This window comes from Chiloscyllium plagiosum, unplaced genomic scaffold, assembly GCF_037043375.1.
Source record: "Chiloscyllium plagiosum isolate Xiang-an unplaced genomic scaffold, Cpla_swu_hap1 HiC_scaffold_3, whole genome shotgun sequence".
In the NCBI taxonomy this organism is placed as follows: domain Eukaryota; kingdom Metazoa; phylum Chordata; class Chondrichthyes; order Orectolobiformes; family Hemiscylliidae; genus Chiloscyllium; species Chiloscyllium plagiosum.
The window spans coordinates 100876713-100896759 of NW_028270141.1; the positions used below are offsets into that span (position 1 = coordinate 100876713).

The 20047-nt window shown below is 39.5% G+C and overlaps 1 protein-coding gene across 4 annotated transcripts in view; it reads left to right on the plus strand.

The window, feature by feature from the left end:
• Positions 1-20047, plus strand: part of ahi1 (Abelson helper integration site 1) — a 259803-nt gene that overhangs the window by 138829 nt on the left and 100927 nt on the right. For all 4 annotated transcript variants that reach the window (XR_006311028.2, XM_043686138.2, XM_087981977.1 and 1 more), the window contains one exon: positions 9760-9877. Coding sequence is in view for 3 of the 4 variants with exons in the window: in XM_043686138.2 (XP_043542073.2) it covers positions 9760-9877 (118 nt within the window). In the remaining variant the exon portion in view is untranslated. The remainder of the gene's footprint in view (positions 1-9759; positions 9878-20047) is intronic.

The window sequence follows — 20047 nt, forward strand, 5'->3', positions numbered from 1 at the left end:
AATATTCTAAATGCAGCTGAACCAAAGTCTTGTACACTTCTAACATGACCTGCCAGCTCTTATACTAAGTACCCCGTCCAGTGAAGGCAAGCATACACATATGCCTTCTTGACCACTCTACCCACATGTGCAGCCACCTTCAGGGTACAATGGACCTGAACGCCCAGATTTCTCTGCTCATCAACTTTTCCCAATGCTCTTCCATTTACAGTATAGTTCGCTCTAGAATTAGACCTTCCAAAATGCATTACCTCACATTTGCCTGGATTAAACTCCATCTGCCACTTCTCTGCTCAACTCTCCAGCCTATCTATATTCTCCTGTATTCTTCGACAGTTCCCTATGCTTTCTGCTACTCTACCATTGACCATGGAACTTAAAGGTGGTGGGGTTCCTATGTATACGCTGCCCTTGTTCTTCTAGATTGAAGTGGCACTGAGTTTGAAAGGTGCTGTCTGAGGATCTTTGGTGAATTTCTGCTTTGCTTCTTATTGGTAGTACACATTGTTGCTACTGAGCATTGATGGTGGAGAGAGTGGATGCTTGTGGATATAGTGCCATTCCAAGGGGCTACTTTGTCCTGGATAGTGTCAAGCTTCTTGAGTATTGTTGGAGCTGCACTCATTCAGACGAATGTAGAATTTTCCATCACACTCCTGATTTGTGCCTTGTAGATGGTGGACAGCCTTTGGGGTGTCAGGAGGTGAGTTGCTCTCAGCCTTAAATATACGCAAGGGCTATGACCCACAGCTCTCTGTGGCACAGAATTCCAAAGACACTCAACCCTCTTAGAGAAGAAATTCCTCCTCATCTCAGTCTTAAATTGGCACCCCTTTATTCAGAGACTATCCTTGGGAACTCAGTCAGTCGTGGAGCTACCAAACCACTCTTAGTAATGGACATTGAATTTCCTTATTGTTGAAACTTTATTGCTGGAACAGCACAGCAGGTCAGGCAGCATCCAGGGAACAGGAGATTCGACGTTTCGGGCACAGGCCCTTATTCAGGAATGAGCCATAGCAAGTCTCAGTGATTTTCCCTACACTGCAGTAATCTCCAAAATGAGATGTTGCAAATATCTTCAGTTCCAGCCTGGAGGTAACAAAATGAGTAAAAATAGATTACCGTGGTCAGCTTCACAGCCACATGCTCTAGATTCTTAGTTGTGATTGTACAAATGGAAAACTTTCAGTGAGGGCATTCTTAATGAAGCAGCAGGCACCTCTCATCCTGTTGGTTGTTAAGATCTAGACAGCAGATTTGCTGTCTGAGGACTCTATGCAAGTTTGGCCTCTTGCTGAGATCCAATCCTCTGCACTGGTTTTCCGAATAGTGTTGTGGAAATTTTTAAATCCACTTGAGGGAACAGAGAAAAGCCGTGGTTTATTCAGAACTGAATTCAACCAAGGAATTATGATGGCTTCATGTAGGGAATGGATGAGGGGACAAAATGCCTAAGTAGGTGGCAATTACCAAGCAATGGAAAGATGAAAGACATGCCCAACAAGTGTTAACATAATGCATCAACCAATCTGGTGGACCAACAGGCAAGCAATAAGGAGTGGAATTTAAATCCAAAGGTAGAGTGAGCAACTCAGACCAGGACTGAAATGGTGGGGTGCAGGTCGACGTAGGGTGTGTCCATGGGATCAATGTAATGAGGTAACTAAGCCAAAGGATTGATATACAGTAGATTCTTGGGCAACATCAAAGGATAGAGCCGTTAAATCAGAATAAAGCAAAAAGTCCCAGAAAGGGACTCATGGAAAGGCTCAAAGAAGAAAGCTTGGACAAGAGGTATTCGAGCAGAACATGCACGCTTGGTAAAAAACAAAAGTGGAGGTCATAGTAAGGTCTGAATTTAACAGAGCAATGACATTTAGCCCAGGAGGATGTAGGTTTTAGCCCAGGTCCTAGAAGTGCATCATAGAAAAGATTGGAAATCTAATGGAGAACAGCAGGAGGCCGAGGAGCCATATTTCAAGCTGAAGAGGCAACTCTAAACTAAAACTCTGATTCAGTGCAGAACCATTGCAGCTAAAGCATACAGCATAGAATTGAGGACACTTGTGGTTTGGTGGTAGTGCCTTTACGTCTGGGCTAAATGGTCCAGATTCAAGTCCCTCCTGCTCCAGATGTGAGTTGTAACATGTCTGGATAGGCTGGTTAGAAAATATCTCGAAGTGCAATGGTGAAAAGTACAAAAAAGCTAATGTGAGCAGAGTCCCCGCATTCACAGATGAGCATGGTGTAAATAATTCAGGAAAATTTGGCAAAAACTTACCAGCTATAAGAATTGGGAATCTTTAACAATGGATAAGAAGAGATGACAGTGGGCGGGCCAAAATGGCACTGAATGATCATGGATCAAATTATAAACAATAAGTAGAATGTCATAATCTGCCAGTTTTGAAGCCACTAAAATAGTCCTTCTTGAGGAGGTGGACAAGATGGCTTATAACACTGAGATCATTCTTACTGGTACAGCTGTAGTATGTTGAACTCAATTGATATTAATTGACAGTATAACAACTTTGCAATGAATTCTATAGGTTCCAGGTCAGGATTTAACCATCAAGGATTTAACCATAATTAACCATCTCACAAAGTCAGTCAGATATATCTCATTAGGTCATATAATCTATTCTAATGCTTCCTAGGTGGCATGAATTGCAAGAAGATAAAATAATGATTGATTTTCTTTAAAAATGTTTCAGTATAGCTATAAGCATGTATTAATGGGATTAATATATATGGAAATTAAAATCTTTTGGATAAGTAAATTATGTATAGTATTGAAATTTCAATAGTTTGATGAAATATAATTAAAATAACTTTATCAATATGCAGCTTGTTTTTAAATATTCTACTAAGTTTTTTCTCATAATGGATCTATGTGAGTTGTGTCTATAAGTTTATTAAGGATAATTCAAAGGATGATTTGAATGAAAACAGAGTAGTGCCCAGAGGCAATGAATGTAAATTGTAAAAAGACTAATAGTAGGAGACTGTGCTCTGCTAACAGGTAAAGAATGACAGAAAATTTGACTTGCAAATTAATGCAAATCGGTATCTGGTCTTGAAGGTCAAAGGTTTGGAGTTGATCTGATGAGCCACAGGCATCATCTTTTTTAAAAAGGTAGTAATCTTATTTTTTTGTGCCAAACTTCAACCTTAATTGTTCCAGTATGGAAATTTCACATTTCTAGAAATCCATGTCATTTACATCATTTGCATTATATAAATAAGAAATGCAAAGTGTTCTGTGGAGAAGCTGGCATCTGTTCTTTTTGAACGTTTGTTCCTTTTGCCTAATACAGGCAATTTACATCTATCACATTACACAAACCAGGACCTGTATTGAAAGTAGTTTTGTAAAATTGTGGCTTATTTTATGACAGTGATATGAACAAGCTTTAAAAATGTCTACATACTAGGTACCTTTACTAAACAGCCACAGAATTATCTACAAGATCAGTTATGCAATTTTTTTTCTCTTGATATATTATGAAAACCATGATTGCTTCATTTTCTTTAATCTGTGCCAAGAAAAACTTACATAACATAAACCTGCATGTTTAGTAGAGGATATTTAATTTATCACCAATTGTAAAATGAAGTGAAGCGTCATTCTGTTTGGTTCTTTATATATTTGTTTTTTCAAAATTTGAAATATTATTACAAGAAACAAAATTAAAATTGTCAAGTGCCTTCTTCTCATTTTTGTATGATAGAACTATTTTTAATGCAATTGTGATGTTGCAATATTATATTACACCATCTGGAGTGACACAAATCCATAAAATGCACAATATATGAACTAATAGCTCATGCTTCATTATTTTTATAGTTACATCTATCTAATAATTGCTTCTATCTTCTAATCATGAAATGATCAACAACCTAACAGAAAAAATTATAAAACCTCACTTCCATCTTCTGACTTCACACATACATTGCCACTTTGGACCATAATGGGCTCCACACTTCTCTGGTTATCCTCTTTCTAGTGATACAAAATGTTCTAGGACTTTTCTTTATTTTCTCATCACATCTTTATGCTCTCCTAATTTCTTTAAATAGCCCTTTGCACTTTCAGTAGTCCTCTGGGGTTTTTACTCTTTTCAAACCATCAATAAGCTTCCCTTTTATATTTTTTTCCAATCCTGTACATTCTTTGACATCCAGATATTACATAAATATATCTATCTCTTATTTTAAATACTTTTGATTGATCTAACCTCCATAGCTCTCTGCAGTAGAGAATTCCAGATATTTATACTTTCTAGGTGAAGAAATTTCCTTGTATCTCAGCTTTAAATTAGTATTCCTTTGTTCTGTAAATATGTCCTGTAGTTTCAGATTGCCCCTTTAGTGAACTCATCATCTCAACCTGTCAAGTCTCCTCAGAATCTTGTATGTATCAATGAGATCATCTCTCATTCTTCTCAATTCCAAAGAATAAAGGCCTAACCTGTTTATCTGTTCTTCATAAGTTAACCCCCTCATCACAGGAATCAGCATAATATCTCTTTTGAACTAACTCAAATGCCAACATATCCTTCTGTATAATATCAAAAGAGCCCTAAGTGCAGCCTCATATGTACCCTGTAAAAGCATCCCTATTTTTAAACTTGAACCTGCCAGCAATGAAAGCCAAAATTGCATTTACCTTCTTAATTACATGCTGCACTTGTGTGGTAATATTTTATGTTTCAGGTAGAAGAACACATTGAGTATTTTTACTCATTTATTTCCCGCCCTATATGCTGTTGACGTGGTGGTGGTGGTGAGCTACAGCCTTCAACTGGTGGTATCTATTTGGTGTAGGTAGATTCCGAGTGCCGTTCAGAATTGAGTTACATGATTTAGACACAGCGATGCTGAAGGAATGTATTTCAAATATATTTCAAAGTCAAAATGGTGAGTGATTTGGAGGGGAACTTGCATGTGGTGGTGTACCCATATATCTGCTGCACTAACTTTCTAGATGGCAGCGATCTTGAGGTTGGAAGGGAATGTCGAAGGAGGCATGGTGACTTTCTGCAGTGCATCTTGTGGATGGTATATATTGCTGATACTGCGTATTGGTGGTAAAGGGAATAAATATGGATGTGAAGCCAGTTAACTGGACTGCTTTGCCCTGTATGGTATCAAGCTTCCTGCATGTTCTTGGAGCTGCACTTATCGAGACTTTTGTGGAAAATTCCATCACACATGACTTGTGCCTTGTAGATGGTGATCATGCCTTGGAGAGTCAACTGGTGACTTACTCACTGCAGGATTCCTAGCCTCTGACCTGCCCTTGAAGTCACACAGTAGTTATTTATATGGCTGGTCCCGTTCAGTTTCTGGTCAGTGGTAACCCCGGAATGTTGATGATGGGGGAATTCAGCAATGTTAATGTCATTCACTATCAGGTGGAAATGGTTGGATTCTCCCATACTAGAAATGCTCAATGCTTGCCAATTGTGTGGTGCCAGCGTAATTTGGGAATTATTATCCCAACCCTGGATATTGTCCATGTCTTGCTGCATTTGGACATGCACAGCTTTAGTACCTTAAAAGTAGCCCATGATGCCATGCATTGTGCAACATTAAAACACATCAATCAAGTTTTTGGCCCGTCTCAATTTTTTAAAAATCCTGCAGATCCCTTATTTCCTCATCACAACATGACCCCCAATATATTCCTCCTGTATTCTATCTATGACCTACATCATGTGCTTATTTGGATATATTGCATACATGCTCCTCCTCTAAGCCATTTTAATAGATTGCAAATAATTGAGGCCTGAGTATTGATCATTGTGGCACTTCACTAGTTACTTTCAAGCACTCTTTCCAGGCCTCTCTCTCTCTCTCTCTCTCTCTCTGCTGTATGTCAGCCATTCTTCAGACCATGCTAAGGCATTAACTCCAATATCTTGAGCTGCTATCTTATGCAATAGCTTTTTAAGTGACATCTTGTTGAATGCCTTCTGGAAATCCAAATACACTACAAATACTAATTCCCATTTATCAACTCTGTTATATTCTCAATGAAAAATAGCAAATTTATCAAATATGATTTCTCTTTCACAAAACCATCTTGATTCAGATTGATTGTATTAAGCTTTTGTAAATGTCATGCTATTTCTTCCTTAATAATGGACTGTTGGCTTTGCCTTCTTGAACAGTGGCTTCACATTAGTGATTTTCAAATCAGCTGGAACCCGATCAGAATCTAGTGAAATTTGGAAGATTTCACTCAATACCCTCACTGGCTCTGCAGCCACTTCCTTCAAACACTGGGATGCAGGCCAACAGGCCCTGGCGATTTGTCTCCCTTTAGTCCAATTAGTTTGTCAAATACTTTGTACTTTGTGATGGAGACTGCTACAAAGTCTTCCTCCCATTAACACCTTGATCGTTTGATATCTTTAGGATATTTAGTGTCCTCCACCATGAAGTCTGATACAAAGTATTGGTTTTAATTATCTGCAATTTCTATGTTCCCTGTTATTAATTCCCCAGTTGTATTGTCCAAGAGTCCCACACTTACATTAGTTATTCTCTTTCTTTTTATATACCCAAAGAAACATTTCTTGCCAATTTGCTTTCATAATCAATTTTCTCCCTTCTAATTAATGTTTTAATCATTTGGCTCCTGGCTCCTTAAAAACAAATTTTCCAATCCTCTGGCCTTCTCGTAGTTTTCACCACTTTGTATGTCATTTACTTAGACACTCTCCAGGATTGTCTTTGTTCATCCTTTTCGACTAGAATAATTTTTTACTGAGCATTATGAAATATTTGCTTCAATGTCTACTACTGCTCATCCACAGATTTTCTCATAATCTATTTTCCCAACCTGATTTAGACAATTCTTTCTTCATACCGGTATTTAATTTGACACGAGTCTGAGACCTAGGTTGTTTTCTCCCAAACTGAACTTGAAATTCTACCATGTTGTGATCGCTACCTCCAAGAGGGTCCTTAGCTATGAGATATCTTATTAATTCCATCTCATTAAATATTGCTAGCTCTAAAGTAACCTGTTTTCAGATAAATTCTGCAACATACTGATCTAAGAAACAATCCCTGTTGCACTTTACAATTTTTTTCCAATATTGCCCATGCCCATTTGATTTGTCCAGTCAATATTCAAATCACCTGTTCTGAAGAAGGTCACTGGACCTGAAACATTAACTCTTTTGTTTCTGATTTCCAGTATCCGTAGTTCTTTGTTTTTTTTTTCAAATCACATGTGGCAATTGTAGCTTCCATCTTACACATGTCCATTATTTCCTGATTTATATCTTTCTTAAAGTGAGGTAACTTTTCAGGAGTTTATAGAAAACTCCTACCCGTGTTTTCTTTCTCTTGCTATTTCTTATTTCCACGCACACTGATTCCACATCATGATTTACTGCATCTGTATCACTACTCACACTGCACTGATATCTCCAATTGTTAATGAAGCTCCTCAACCGCCTTTTTCTTATTTTTCTGGATTCTTGAATATTAAGTTCCCAGCCTTGGTCACCCCACAATCTTGTTTCTATAATATCTGTCAAATCATTTTTGTTTGTTTCGTGCCAACAATTCATCTATCTTATTGCAAATGTTGCATGCATTCAAATAAACCATCTTAAATTTTGACATTATTAACCATTACTATTTACTTTGGTGTTAATTTCTGCTGTCCTCTTCTGTATATATTTTCTACCCCTTCCTGTCATACTTTGATTATTGTTTGCCTCTTAGCTACCCTGCATCTGTAATCTCTTGTTTCATTTTGATTTTTTTAAAACTTTCCTTCAATTGAACCCACCCTCATTAATTATCTTAAAGCCTTAGTTATTTAATTTGTTAGGGCACTGTTCCCAGCAATGATTCAAGTGAAACCTTTTCAAACAGAACTGCACTCTCTTTGCACAGTACTGGTTCCAATGCCACATGGATCAGAACCTTCTCCAATTATTGAGCAATGCATTTACCTCTTTAATCTTATTTACCCTAAAACAGACTAAATAGAATGCTTTTTGAATTAATATAAATCAATTTGTCATTTTTTAGAAACAGCAGGCAGAAAATGAGACATTGTCTTTTGGTTTAATGTTTTTTTTTTGCTGATGGTATTTTTCCTCTCATACAAATTGATCCATAGCAGCTCGGAAGGGGGAACTGTTTGTTGTCCCAGTGCCAGGCTCTGTGGTCACAGTGATAATATGTTGTTAAGTCTATAAATTTTTACCATCAACTAAGAACTAGGAAGTAGCATGCAATCTTGAATGTTGCAAGAGGTCCAAATAATGAAAAATACCCGATCTGGACTGTGAATGAAGGAACAGAAAGTGCTCATCTGGTGTGATAAAAATGATCTTTGATATTGACTTTTCACCAATTGGGTAGTTTTTGTAAATCCATTGAAATTATGATATTGTTCAACAAGAACTCTAAAAAGATCATATCAGAGGTAAATCTAATAATCCAGTAACTGAGTGTCAACAAGTGATGGTACTGGTAAATATGATTTTGTTTTGTTTTCTTACCTTTTGCCATATGAGCAAAATTCAAGACTGTATCTCATTTAGTCGAGTTTCAAATCCAAAAATAGTTTTCTTCATTGGTTGAAAGTTGATGATTTGCGTTGAAACACCTAGAAAAAGTATTATTCATAATGATGTATGATGATCCTCACAGTTTCTGATTGTGATTTTTTTGTCGCCAATGCAGTGAAGAAACTTCTGGCTACAATTTTGAATGTAGGCTAGTTTCCAATGATCCAAAATATATTTATGCACAATCGTAGCACAGACTAAAATATCATGCTGTACAATTTGATGTTTATTCACTTGTGAAAACCATGGTGTTCCAATACTTAGTTAATAGACTAAGGTATCATGCCAGGTATTTCATAGAAACAGCACTTGCACATATTGTGTCTATACCAACTTGTGTACAATTGTAAAAATTCCAAATTAACAATATGGCTACCACCAAAGTAAGACGGGAATGATTGTTTTGACACAATTTGAGTGAATTTACAAAATTATAGTTTTTCATTTACTGTAAGGCTTTTTTGCTAAGGAATCTGCATTGTCACATTTAATTTTCAACTGAAAAGACAGGAACAAAACAGAAAAATTCTATATAATCCCTAACTGTTCTGACATATCTTCTATCCACTGGAGTTAAATGATTTTAGAACAGAAGAAGCAACTATAGTATCCTTTATTATTTTAGCATATGCAAAAATTCTCCATGGATACTGTAACTCTACAGACTGAATCTGCGCTAATATGCAAATAAGTATATATTTAGTAGATTGTCTTTAGGCATTATTATTTTAGGAAAGTTTTTTTTCTAATTATGTCTAGGAGTTTAACCTTTTAGATTTTTACTACTAAGAAGATGTTTCAGTGTATAGTCACACTTAAGCTATATAAGAATATGATTTTCTTTTTGTATGGTTGTATGCAATTTTTGTTTCAAAACTACCTTTCCTTTATCCAGAATAATTATCCATTAATAGGACATATTAAAAGTTTTTTTTGGTGAATCAAGTCATTATTTGTTCTGCATCCATAAGGTTGTTGATTTCAAAATAATTCCCAGTACATATAACACCTTAAAAAGCAGAAATAAATCTATGGTCAAACTCTGAACTGTTGGGATGTTATTTACTGATTGGCAGCATGTGCACCAAGACTTACGTCAGTGAATAACCCAGGAAATTGTGCTTTGGTTTCTGATTTGCCTTTCCTATTACAGACCCGGTCAAATCTCCTTCTTCCTGCACCATCACTGTTGTCACCACACTCTAAGCTAAGGCTTCCAACTACAGTGGGTGCTCAGCTGTTATCGCAGCAGTCACTGACTTCACAGGCTGGTGAGTATTGTTTCTAATTTGGTTATGGTTTCAGTTTTTCTACCCGATTTTCTCCGAGGTTGATCATATAATGTCTATTATATATTTTATCATGAATCGTTTATTTGTCTCATTTGGGATAGAAAAAATGCACAACATTCTTTTACAAATAGGGTTACTTTTAAAGATGGCAGTACTAGAAAAACACAAAAGTGGTAGCTGATGTGAATTTCAATCATGTTTTCTACTGCTTAAAATTTAGATGCCAAGAAAATATGCCTATAGGTGTTTGTGTAATGAAGACAATGTTTTAAAGAGAAATTAGAATGCTGTACACTGAGTGAGCAAAGGACTGTTTAATTTCAAAGCAATCTTTTTGTTGCCTTAAACTTGATAACTGTCTGATAACTATAATAGATCTTTATCAAGTAATTTAATTCCATTTTATGTAAAGAATTACAAACTAAATAATGAGTGCAGAGTTAGCCCATTGAAAGAGCGAGCCAGTCACTTCCCACCTTTGGAAGTCCTCGTTGTTTAGTAGATTTAGCATCAATTATGAACGATTGTAACACCTGACTTTGAAGTAATAGCATTCAATGTGGTACACTTACGGTGTAACATCTGGTTTCAAACAAATCAGTGCACACAATGAAATTACATATTTTTGGTTAATTTGCAAATGGCTGGTATGGGTAGAATATCTGAATCACTGCTAAAAACTATGTATGAAGTAAGAAACTAGGCATCATAGTGTGACCATTTCTGTGAAACTGTTGGGAATGAGAAAACAAATTGTTTGACTTAAAGTGGTAGCCTTATTCTCTCAAATAGAAAACAGAAAATTGTGAAGAAACTCAGCAGATCTGGAAGCATCTGTGGAGAGATAAACAGAGTTAATGTTTCAAGTCCAATATGACTCTTCTTGCTTTTATTGGAGCTATTTATTAATGCCTGAAAGGAAGAGAGAAAGCCCATATAAAAATGTCAAATGAGATGATGAATGAAATAGGCCTGGGCACCAGGAATGCTTTGGGATAGTATGAGATGGTTCTGATGGAGAGAGAGGTCGAGGGTATACACAGTAGTAAGTGTGGATCTCAGGACATGTCAGGGACAGCTGTTTGTCTTGGGGATGCCTGTAGATTCGAAACATGAAGGATGAAACTTCGATTGGAATCCATGAGGGGAAAAGCAGAGCCAGAGACAGTCAAGTAAGGCAGGGGATATGGCTGGAAAAGCAAGGTTGGGCAAATACTTTATCAAACAGTAGGAGGGAAATAGAAAGCAGTGAATGTGAACAACCTGAAAGATAAAAATAGAAATCTCATTAGAGAGAAGAGAGAGTCTTTCACTGAAATATAAGCACCCAAAACTGCAGCTTTGATTTTAACAGTACAATAAATTGCAACAAAATAAGAAGATAAAAGAGAAACCAAATTATTTACACATAATGTGAATTTGATGATTTTGAAACACATGTAAATTCAATCAATTAATTTCAACAGCAGTCTTTTATCTTACATTGGAGAGAATTCCCATCTCTATCATATCAGCAAGTTTAATTTCTGGTCTGACGAATCTGATAGCTTCTTCAATGAGTCTTCATACAACTGAGTTTAGACTTTAGCTTCGAATAATTTCTTCAGGGTTTTAACCAAAGACTTCTGGTCTGGAATTTTCAAATTGAACTCCTTACACTGAGGTAACCTATTTTGTAACTGGTCTAAAGAATATTTCTTCTTGAAGAGAAATTGCTTTACATATCCAGCTTCAGCAAGACTTCTGCAAGACTAAAAACCAAAAACACTTTCCACGCTATGTGTTTCTCCTAAACCAAAAATAAAATTTCCTGATCCTACTAACAGAACCCAAACTGGATGTCACTGAGCAAGTTAATGCAGAGCAGGTGCTGCTTGATTGCACTATTGATGACACTTTCCATTACTTTACTAATGATTGAGAGTAGACTGATCGAGTAGTGACTAACTGGGTTAGATTTGTTCTGTTTTTTATGTACACGACATACCTGAGCAATTTTCCATACTGTCAAGTAGATGTCAGTGTTGTAACTGAACTGGAACAGCTTGGCTAGGGAGTGGCAGGGATGAACCTCCTCCTTTAATTTGATTGTGTACCATCATTCACAATGGGGTATGGCAGGACTACAGAGCTTAGATCGAATTTATTGTTTGTGGAATCACTTAGCTCTGTCTATCACTTGTTGCTTCTGCTATTTAACACACGAGTAACTTCACCAGGTTGACACCTCATGCCTGGTGCTGCTTCTGGCATGTCCTCCTGCACATTTCATTGAACCAGCATTGATCCTCTTGCCAGATGATGGTGGGGAGAATGAGGAATATGCTAGGCAATGATGTTGCTGATTGAATTGGAGTATATTTGTGCTGTTGCTGATGGGCCACACCTTGTCTGCCATTCTTATCTGGTCTGAACTTCAGGTCATTAAGGATCCACAACAAGATGATTGACTCTCAACTGCCCTCTGAAATTGCCTACTAGTAAGCCACTCAATTGAAAGGGCAATTTGGTATGGGTGACAAAATGGCTAGCCATGCTAGTAAAGCTCACATACTTTGAAAAAATAACCATCTATCCAGTGTTTTCTCTTCTGTTACCTACCCAATGCTAAGATAATTTCTGACAATCACTCGATGATCTTTCTTTATAAAATTTGGTTTACTGATTATATCACTTGCTTTTACATAACATAATTCTTTAACTGCAGGTTTAGCATGAACTGCCAAACACAGTTAACAAAAGCCTGATATGTTTACAGACACAATGAGCTGAATTTCTCCATTTTTTGGCTCTATTATTTTCGCAGAGTTTCATAGTGTATTTGACCCAAAGCCTATGTGCCTTTATTCAAGCATTCTTCTGCTGCTCGCCTCATTAACTATGCATCTGGGCTCCACTGAGCCCTTATTGTTCCATCATGCGGGAGAACAGCAGAAGTACCCATTTCTGTCAGAGCATCCTGCCGTTTATGGCACTTGAGACACATTTAAACCCCAGTTCAACAGCACTTCAGGCACTTTACTGACCCTCACACTTGGCTGTTCTACCATTGTTACCAAGAGAATGGCCCAGCAAGGGAAGCTGGTACCCGCTTTGCTGACATATGACCTGGACTTCAACTGATATGACCAGGCTGCACGGAGATGGCCACCAAGGTCAATGCTGGTTTCCAGGTGCAAAGAAAGTCCAGCAATATCAAAAGAAGGTCAGTGAACCTTTGTTCTCCACAATCTTCTCTCTGCTACCTTATACTACTCTAATTCTGACACTGCCTTCACATCCCACCAAGGCTAATGGTCTACCACTCTCACTATTGCATACAATATCTCAGCCACTTCATTCTCCCAGAATGTTAACACTTCCTGTCTTCTGTGATTCCTACTGACTTACTGGGTACACCTCACCATCGTTTCCCCCAACTGCACCGATACTGATTACCCTTCCAAACACTTTCGTCTCAATCAGTCCTTCCTTTTGTCGCAGTGCAGTGGAAAATGTGTACATTAAGGTAGAGAGAGTGGCCAACGTTTGTGTGTGCACCCTCTACGAAGAGAAGATCTTTGAAATAGAAGGAGAAGACCATGGAGAGCTGTGATCTCCATGTTGATGTATTAAAGTAAGCTTTGTTGTGCTTTTCTGTACGGGGCTTCCTTTGTCCCGACTGTGAGCATATCCATAGGTGGCCTGTACTCTCTTGTGCAGATATTGGCACAGTGTCCACACAAGCCCCACCCAAAAGAGGGCAAGCCATGAACAACTCCTCCACTTCTGAGGAAGAAGCCACATCCCTCAGCAAGGCTGCCTCCTGAACCTTCTACCAGCTCAGCTACTTGCAATTCAGTATGTTCTCTCTCCAGAATACAATCAAGAGCATATGCTAGTAAGCTCATCACTGGCATGTCTCAGCAGCTGGTTCAGGGAGAAATGTCCCAGGTCACTGGAACGTTGTTACTGGGCTATCAGAGGCCAGGCTACCACTCAGGCTCAGGCATAAGACAACTCGATGGTATCTGCAGATTCATAGACATTTGCAGCATGGAAGGGAGATCATTTGGTCTGTCATGTCAGGGTCGGTCAACAAAGATCTGACAGCACTAATCCCATTTTACAATTTATGGCCCATAGGACCAGGGCTATGGCAACACCAGCACATATCTAAATATTGCTTAAATGTTACATTAGCATCTGATACAACTGCCCTTTTGGGAAGTGAGTTCCAAATTCCAAACCACCTTCTGAATGAAAAGAATTCTCCTCAACTCTCCTCTTAGTTTTCTAATGTGTAATCTGATTATTGATGTCTCTACTTACGGAATAAATGCTTTCCTATCTACTGTATGTATGCCTCTCATAATCTTGTACTCTTCTAGCAGGACCCCATTCAACCTTTGTTGCTCCAAATAACCCTGGCCAATCTTCACTCGTGTTTCAGAGCCTTCTGCCCAGTCAACCTCCTGGTAAATCTCTTCTGCATTGTGTCTCATGCAATCACAGCCTTCCCCTATTATAATGACAAAAACTGAAAGCATATTCTATTTATGGCCGAACCAGCAGTTCGTACAGTTCTGTCATAATCCCCTTGCTCATGTATGCCTTGGCTAAAAAAGGTAAGTGTCCCATATTCCTTCTTAAGCATGTTAGCTTAAAAAATGTCTTGCTAAAGTCAATTTAGACCGCATCAAATCCATTACCATTATCGACATTCCAGCTTCTCCCCCACCTTAAATATTCAATCAAATTTATAAAATTAGACCTTCCCTTAACAAATCCATGCTGACTATTTCTAATTAATCTGAGTCTGTTCAAATGCAGATATATTCTGTCCCTCAGAATCCTTTCTACTAACTTCCCCACAACTGAGGTTAGACCGACTGCCCTGTGATTTCCTGGTTTTTCCCTTCTTCACTTTTTTAACAATGTGACATGAATCTAATTGAGTTACGATCACTCTCTCCAAAATGCTCATCCAATGATTAACCTTCCATCTGCTCTGCTCAGTTCTGAATATAGAGATCCAAAGGATAGACAAATGCATAGCCATGAGATCAACACTTCTAGTAATTGAAATGGAGGACAGAAGTCCTGTTTGAAGTTGTTGAACTCAGTGTTCAGTCCTGAAGGCTGTAAAGTGCCTACGTAGATGCTATTCATCCAGTTTACATTGAGCTTTGTTGGAACACTGTACCAAGCCCAGGGCAGAAATGTTAGTATTGAAGCAAGACGGTTTCCCTGGATCCTCACTTACCCCTGTTATAAGCCTTTTTTTAAGGGCTGCCCATCTACATTGTATCAATCAATTGTCTAAACCCTCTTGTTCAATGAGTCATGAAGTCAGGGTGACTATTGTCCCTTTGCCCACCTCCATTTCAAAGTTAGCTTCATTCCTTCTAAGAAGAAAAACCTTTTCATTTTCAAAACACTGCATTTAAAACAGGGTAGTGTAGCAACTGCTAAATTTTTTGTTTATGCTTATCAAAGGCTATTTATTATTGCACCGCTGTTAACTGAAGTCTTGTGCTACACAGGCAATTCTAATTATGGAATACTAAGAGAACACAGTTTTAAATGGGACCCCAATTTCCAAAACTGCAAACAGAAATAAGGCTTTTTCATAGGCCACAATGCACAATTGAATGGAGGCTTCACAGAAGGAAGGCCATGTGATGCCTTCATGTGAGCCTCTGACTTATTAAGCAGATTTATGAGAAAACAGTGAAAACTTCTTCTGCCTATTGTGTTCTGGCAACCTTTTTTTTATCCATAGTGCACAGTTGAAATTTGGTGGAAGATAATACACTTCAAGGTAACGGTCCTGAAAGTGAAATCCAGGTTTCCCTACTTCATATATCCTTATAAATAGCTGACCCTGTCAACCCCATGAGCTTTGAGGCTTTACATAGAACATAGAACATAGAAGAATACAGCGCAGTACAGGCCCTTTGGCCCTCGATGTTGCGCCGATCTAAGCCCACCTAACCTATACTAACCCACTATCCTCCATATACCTATCCAATGCCCGCTTAAATGCCCATAAAGAGGGAGAGTCCACCACTGCTACTGGCAGGGCATTCCATGAACTTACGACTCGCTGAGTGAAGAACCTACCCCTAACTTCAGTCCTATATCTACCCCCCCTTAATTTAAAGCTATGCCCCCTTGTAATACCCGACTCCATACGTGGGAAAAGGTTCACACTGTCAACCCTATCTAACCCCCTAATCATCTTGTACACCTCAATCAAGTCACCCCTAAACCTTCTTTTCTCTAATGAAAACAGCCCCAAGTGTCTCAGTCTTTCCTCATACGATCTTCCTTCCATACCAGGCAACATCCTGGTAAACCTCCTCTGCACCCGTTCCAGTGCCTCCACATCCTTCCTATAGTATGGCGACCAAAACTGCACACAATATTCCAGATGCGGCCGCACCAGAGTCTTATACAACTGCATCATGACCTCAGGACTCCGGAACTCAATTCCTCTACCAATAAAAGCCAGTACGCCATATGGCACTATTTACCTGGGTGGCAACTTTCAGAGATCTGTGTACATGGACACCAAGATCCCTCTGCTCATCCACACTACCAAGTATCCGACCATTAGCCCAGTACCCCATCTTTTTGTTATTCTTCCCAAAGTGAATCACCTCACACTTAGCTACATTGAATTCCATTTGCCACCTTTCTGCCCAGCTCTGCAGCTTCTCTATATCCTGCTGTAACCTGCCACATCCTTCCTCACTGTCAACAACTCCTCCGACTTTCGTATCATCCGCAAACTTGCTCACCCAACCTTCTAACCCCTCTTCCAGGTCATTTATAAAAATGACAAACAGCAATGGTCCCAAAACAGATCCTTGCGGAACACCGCTAGTGACGGCACTCCATGAAGAAACTTTGCCATCAACTACTACCCTCTGTCTTCTTCCATCCAGCCAATTCCTAACCCAAACCTCCAACTCACCCTCAATGCCATATCTCCGTATTTTCTGCAGTAGCCTACCCCATGGGGAACCTTATCAAACGCCTTACTAAAATCCATATATACCACATCTACCGCTTTCCCCTCATCAACCTCCTTCGTCACCTTTTCAAAGAATTCAATAAGGTTTGTGAGGCACGACCTGCCCTTCACAAAACCATGCTGACTATCCTTGATCACATTATTCCTATTCAGATGTGCATAAATCCTATCCCTTACAATTCTCTCTAAGACTTTGCCCACAACAGAAGTGAGACTCACCGGCCTATAGTTACTAGGGTTATCCCTAGTCCCCTTTTTGAACAAGGGAACCACATTTGCTATCCTCCAGTCTTCTGGCACTACTCCTGTAGACAAAGAGGACATAAAAATCAAGGCCAATGGCTCTGCAATCTCCTCCCTTGCTTCCCAGAGAATCCTAGGATAAATGCCATCAGGCCCAGGGGACTTATCTATTTTCACCTTTTCCAGGATTTCCAACACCTCTACATACCTCAAAGCCATCCATTCTACTTATTTGTGTCTCAGTATTCACATCGACGACAATGCCCTGCTCCTGAGTAAATACTGAAGAAAAGTATTCATTCAGTGTCTCCCCAATCTCTTCAGCCTCCACACGCAACTTCCCACTACTATCCTTGACTGGACCTATTCCTACCCTAGTCATTCTTTTATTCCTAACATACCTATAGAAAGCCTTAGGGTTTTCCCTAATCCTACCGACTAAGGACCTTTCATGTCCCCTCCTTGCTGCTCTTAGCTCTCTCTTCAGGTCCTTCCTGGCTACCCTATAACTCTCAATCGCCCCAATTGAACCTTCACGTCTCATCTTGAGATAGGCCGCCCTCTTCCATTTAACAAGGGATTCCAATTCCTTATTAAACCACGGCTCCCTCGCACGACCCTTTCCTCCCTGCCTGACAGGTACATAATTATCAAGGACACTCAATAGTTGCTCCTTGAACAAGCTCCACATATCATTTACACTCTTGCCTTGGAGTCTACTTTTCCAAGCCACACATCCTAAGTCATGCCTCACCGCATCATAATTTCCCTGACCCCAGCTATAACTCTTGCCCTGTAGTACACACTTATCCCTCTCCATCACGAGAGTAAAAATCACCGAATTATGGTCACTATCCCCAAAGTGCTCACCTACCTCTAATTCTAACACCTGGCCTGGTTCGTTACCCAGAACCAAATCCAGTATGGCCTCACCTCTTGTTGGCCTGTCTACATATTGTGTCAGGAAACTCTCCTGCACACATTGAACAAACACTGACCCATCTAACGAACTTGAGCTATAGCTTTCCCAATCAATATCAGGAAAGTTAAAGTCCCCCATAACAACCACCCTATTACTGTCACTCATCTCCTGAATCACCTTCCCTATCCTTTCTTCAATGATTCTAGGACTATTAGGAGGCCTGTAAAAGACTCCTAACAGGGTGACCTCACCTTTCCTATTCCTAACCTCAGCCCAAACTACCTCAGATGGCAAGTCCTCATCCATCGTCCTTTCCACCACTGTAATACTATCTTTGACAAGCAATGCCACACCTCCCCCTCTTTTACCCCCACCTCTGACCCACCTCTTTCCACATTTCCATCCAACATCTTATTTCACAGTACCATCTGCTTTCTCCATAAGCCCCTATCCTGCTGCAAATCAGGATGGTGATAACTTGTGCACCTTTGCCACCCTCAATACTCCACGTTCTTGTGTTAAATCCCACCCTTACGTTTGGAGTTGCCTCCTTCTGAGTTATTATCCCTCTGTATCCCAGTGTAATGGATGAAATCATCACATGAGTTTCCCATTTTGCCTACACAACATTGTCTGACCCTGAAAACCCCTCTTGTGATTTACTGCCCAAACCAAGGAAATAAACACCCCACCCCTCACCTCCACAAACACACTGACCGTGTGACTTGTGAGGGCAGCCCCAACAAAGCACAGCACATCTTTCCAACTGATGTCTCTACAGCTCTCCAACTGATTGAACTGTGATTCCCAGACTGGTTAGACTTAAAACTGCAAGACTATCTGTGGCCCAATCCACACAGTCGAAGGACACAGATCCTTGGACCCTGGCGTAGCTAGCATCTGACTGAGATAAGGTAATGCCTTCGGCTGAGTGTGACTCCAATTCCCTACTGACTATCGTCCTCTTTCGCTTGACTAAGAACTGCTGACCTTGGAATTTCAGACATGGCCATTTGGTTGAACTAACATGCAGTGTGTTACCACATAAGCAGCTGGCACATGCTGTAAATGTAACCTTGATGTAGCACAGTGTCATATAGTAAAATATCAACCCTCTTTATTGATCAGTATCGGCAACAATGGCAAGCTGCCTGTTCTAAGAAGCAAGTTATAGCAGGGATGCTGTAAGCCTCTGGTTCTCAGTAAAGCAGCAATGTGTTAAAAACTAATGCAATGCTGAGAAGCTGTGTCGTTCCAAATAGTCTGTGAGAACTAAGAATCAAACTTAAGAGCCATGAGATATATCCTGTACAGATACAGGGGATGGTGTGTCTTTACGTATGGAGTGACATGGCAAGAGCACTGCAACATAAGGTGTCAGTGAACTCCAGAGTGCAGTAAAGAAACACTGAACAGTATTCTGAGTTAGCCCGAGATTGGACATGATGATGTTGTGGGGCTGGTGCTTTGCCATCTTGTATGGATGAAGAGTGGAGGCAGTCGTTGCCCGGGGAACATGCCAGGAGTTGTTATTGAGTGGAGGTGGCAGCCTGGAAAAGCAAGCATTTAACTCCAAAGCCTCCATGTGATTCCAGATCCACTGCAGTATAGTTCAATCTTCAATTTCTTCCATTTTTATTCATTTACAAGATGTGGGTGTCACTGGCTAGGCTAATTGTCCAGAGGAGAGTTAAGGGTCAACCACATTATTGGAGGTCTGCGGTCACGTGTGAGCCATGTAAAGAGGGCAGATTTCAATCCCCAAAGAACATTAGTGAACCTGTTGGACTTTTATAACAATTGGCAATGGTTACTTGATTACCATTAGATTAGCTCTCTATTCGGATTTATTGAGTTCAAATTTCACCATTTGCCATTGTGGGATTTGAACCCAAGTCCCCAGAACATTATGACTGCACCACCTTCTTCCCTGAGCTCATCTTCTGAAATTGCTGAGCAAGCC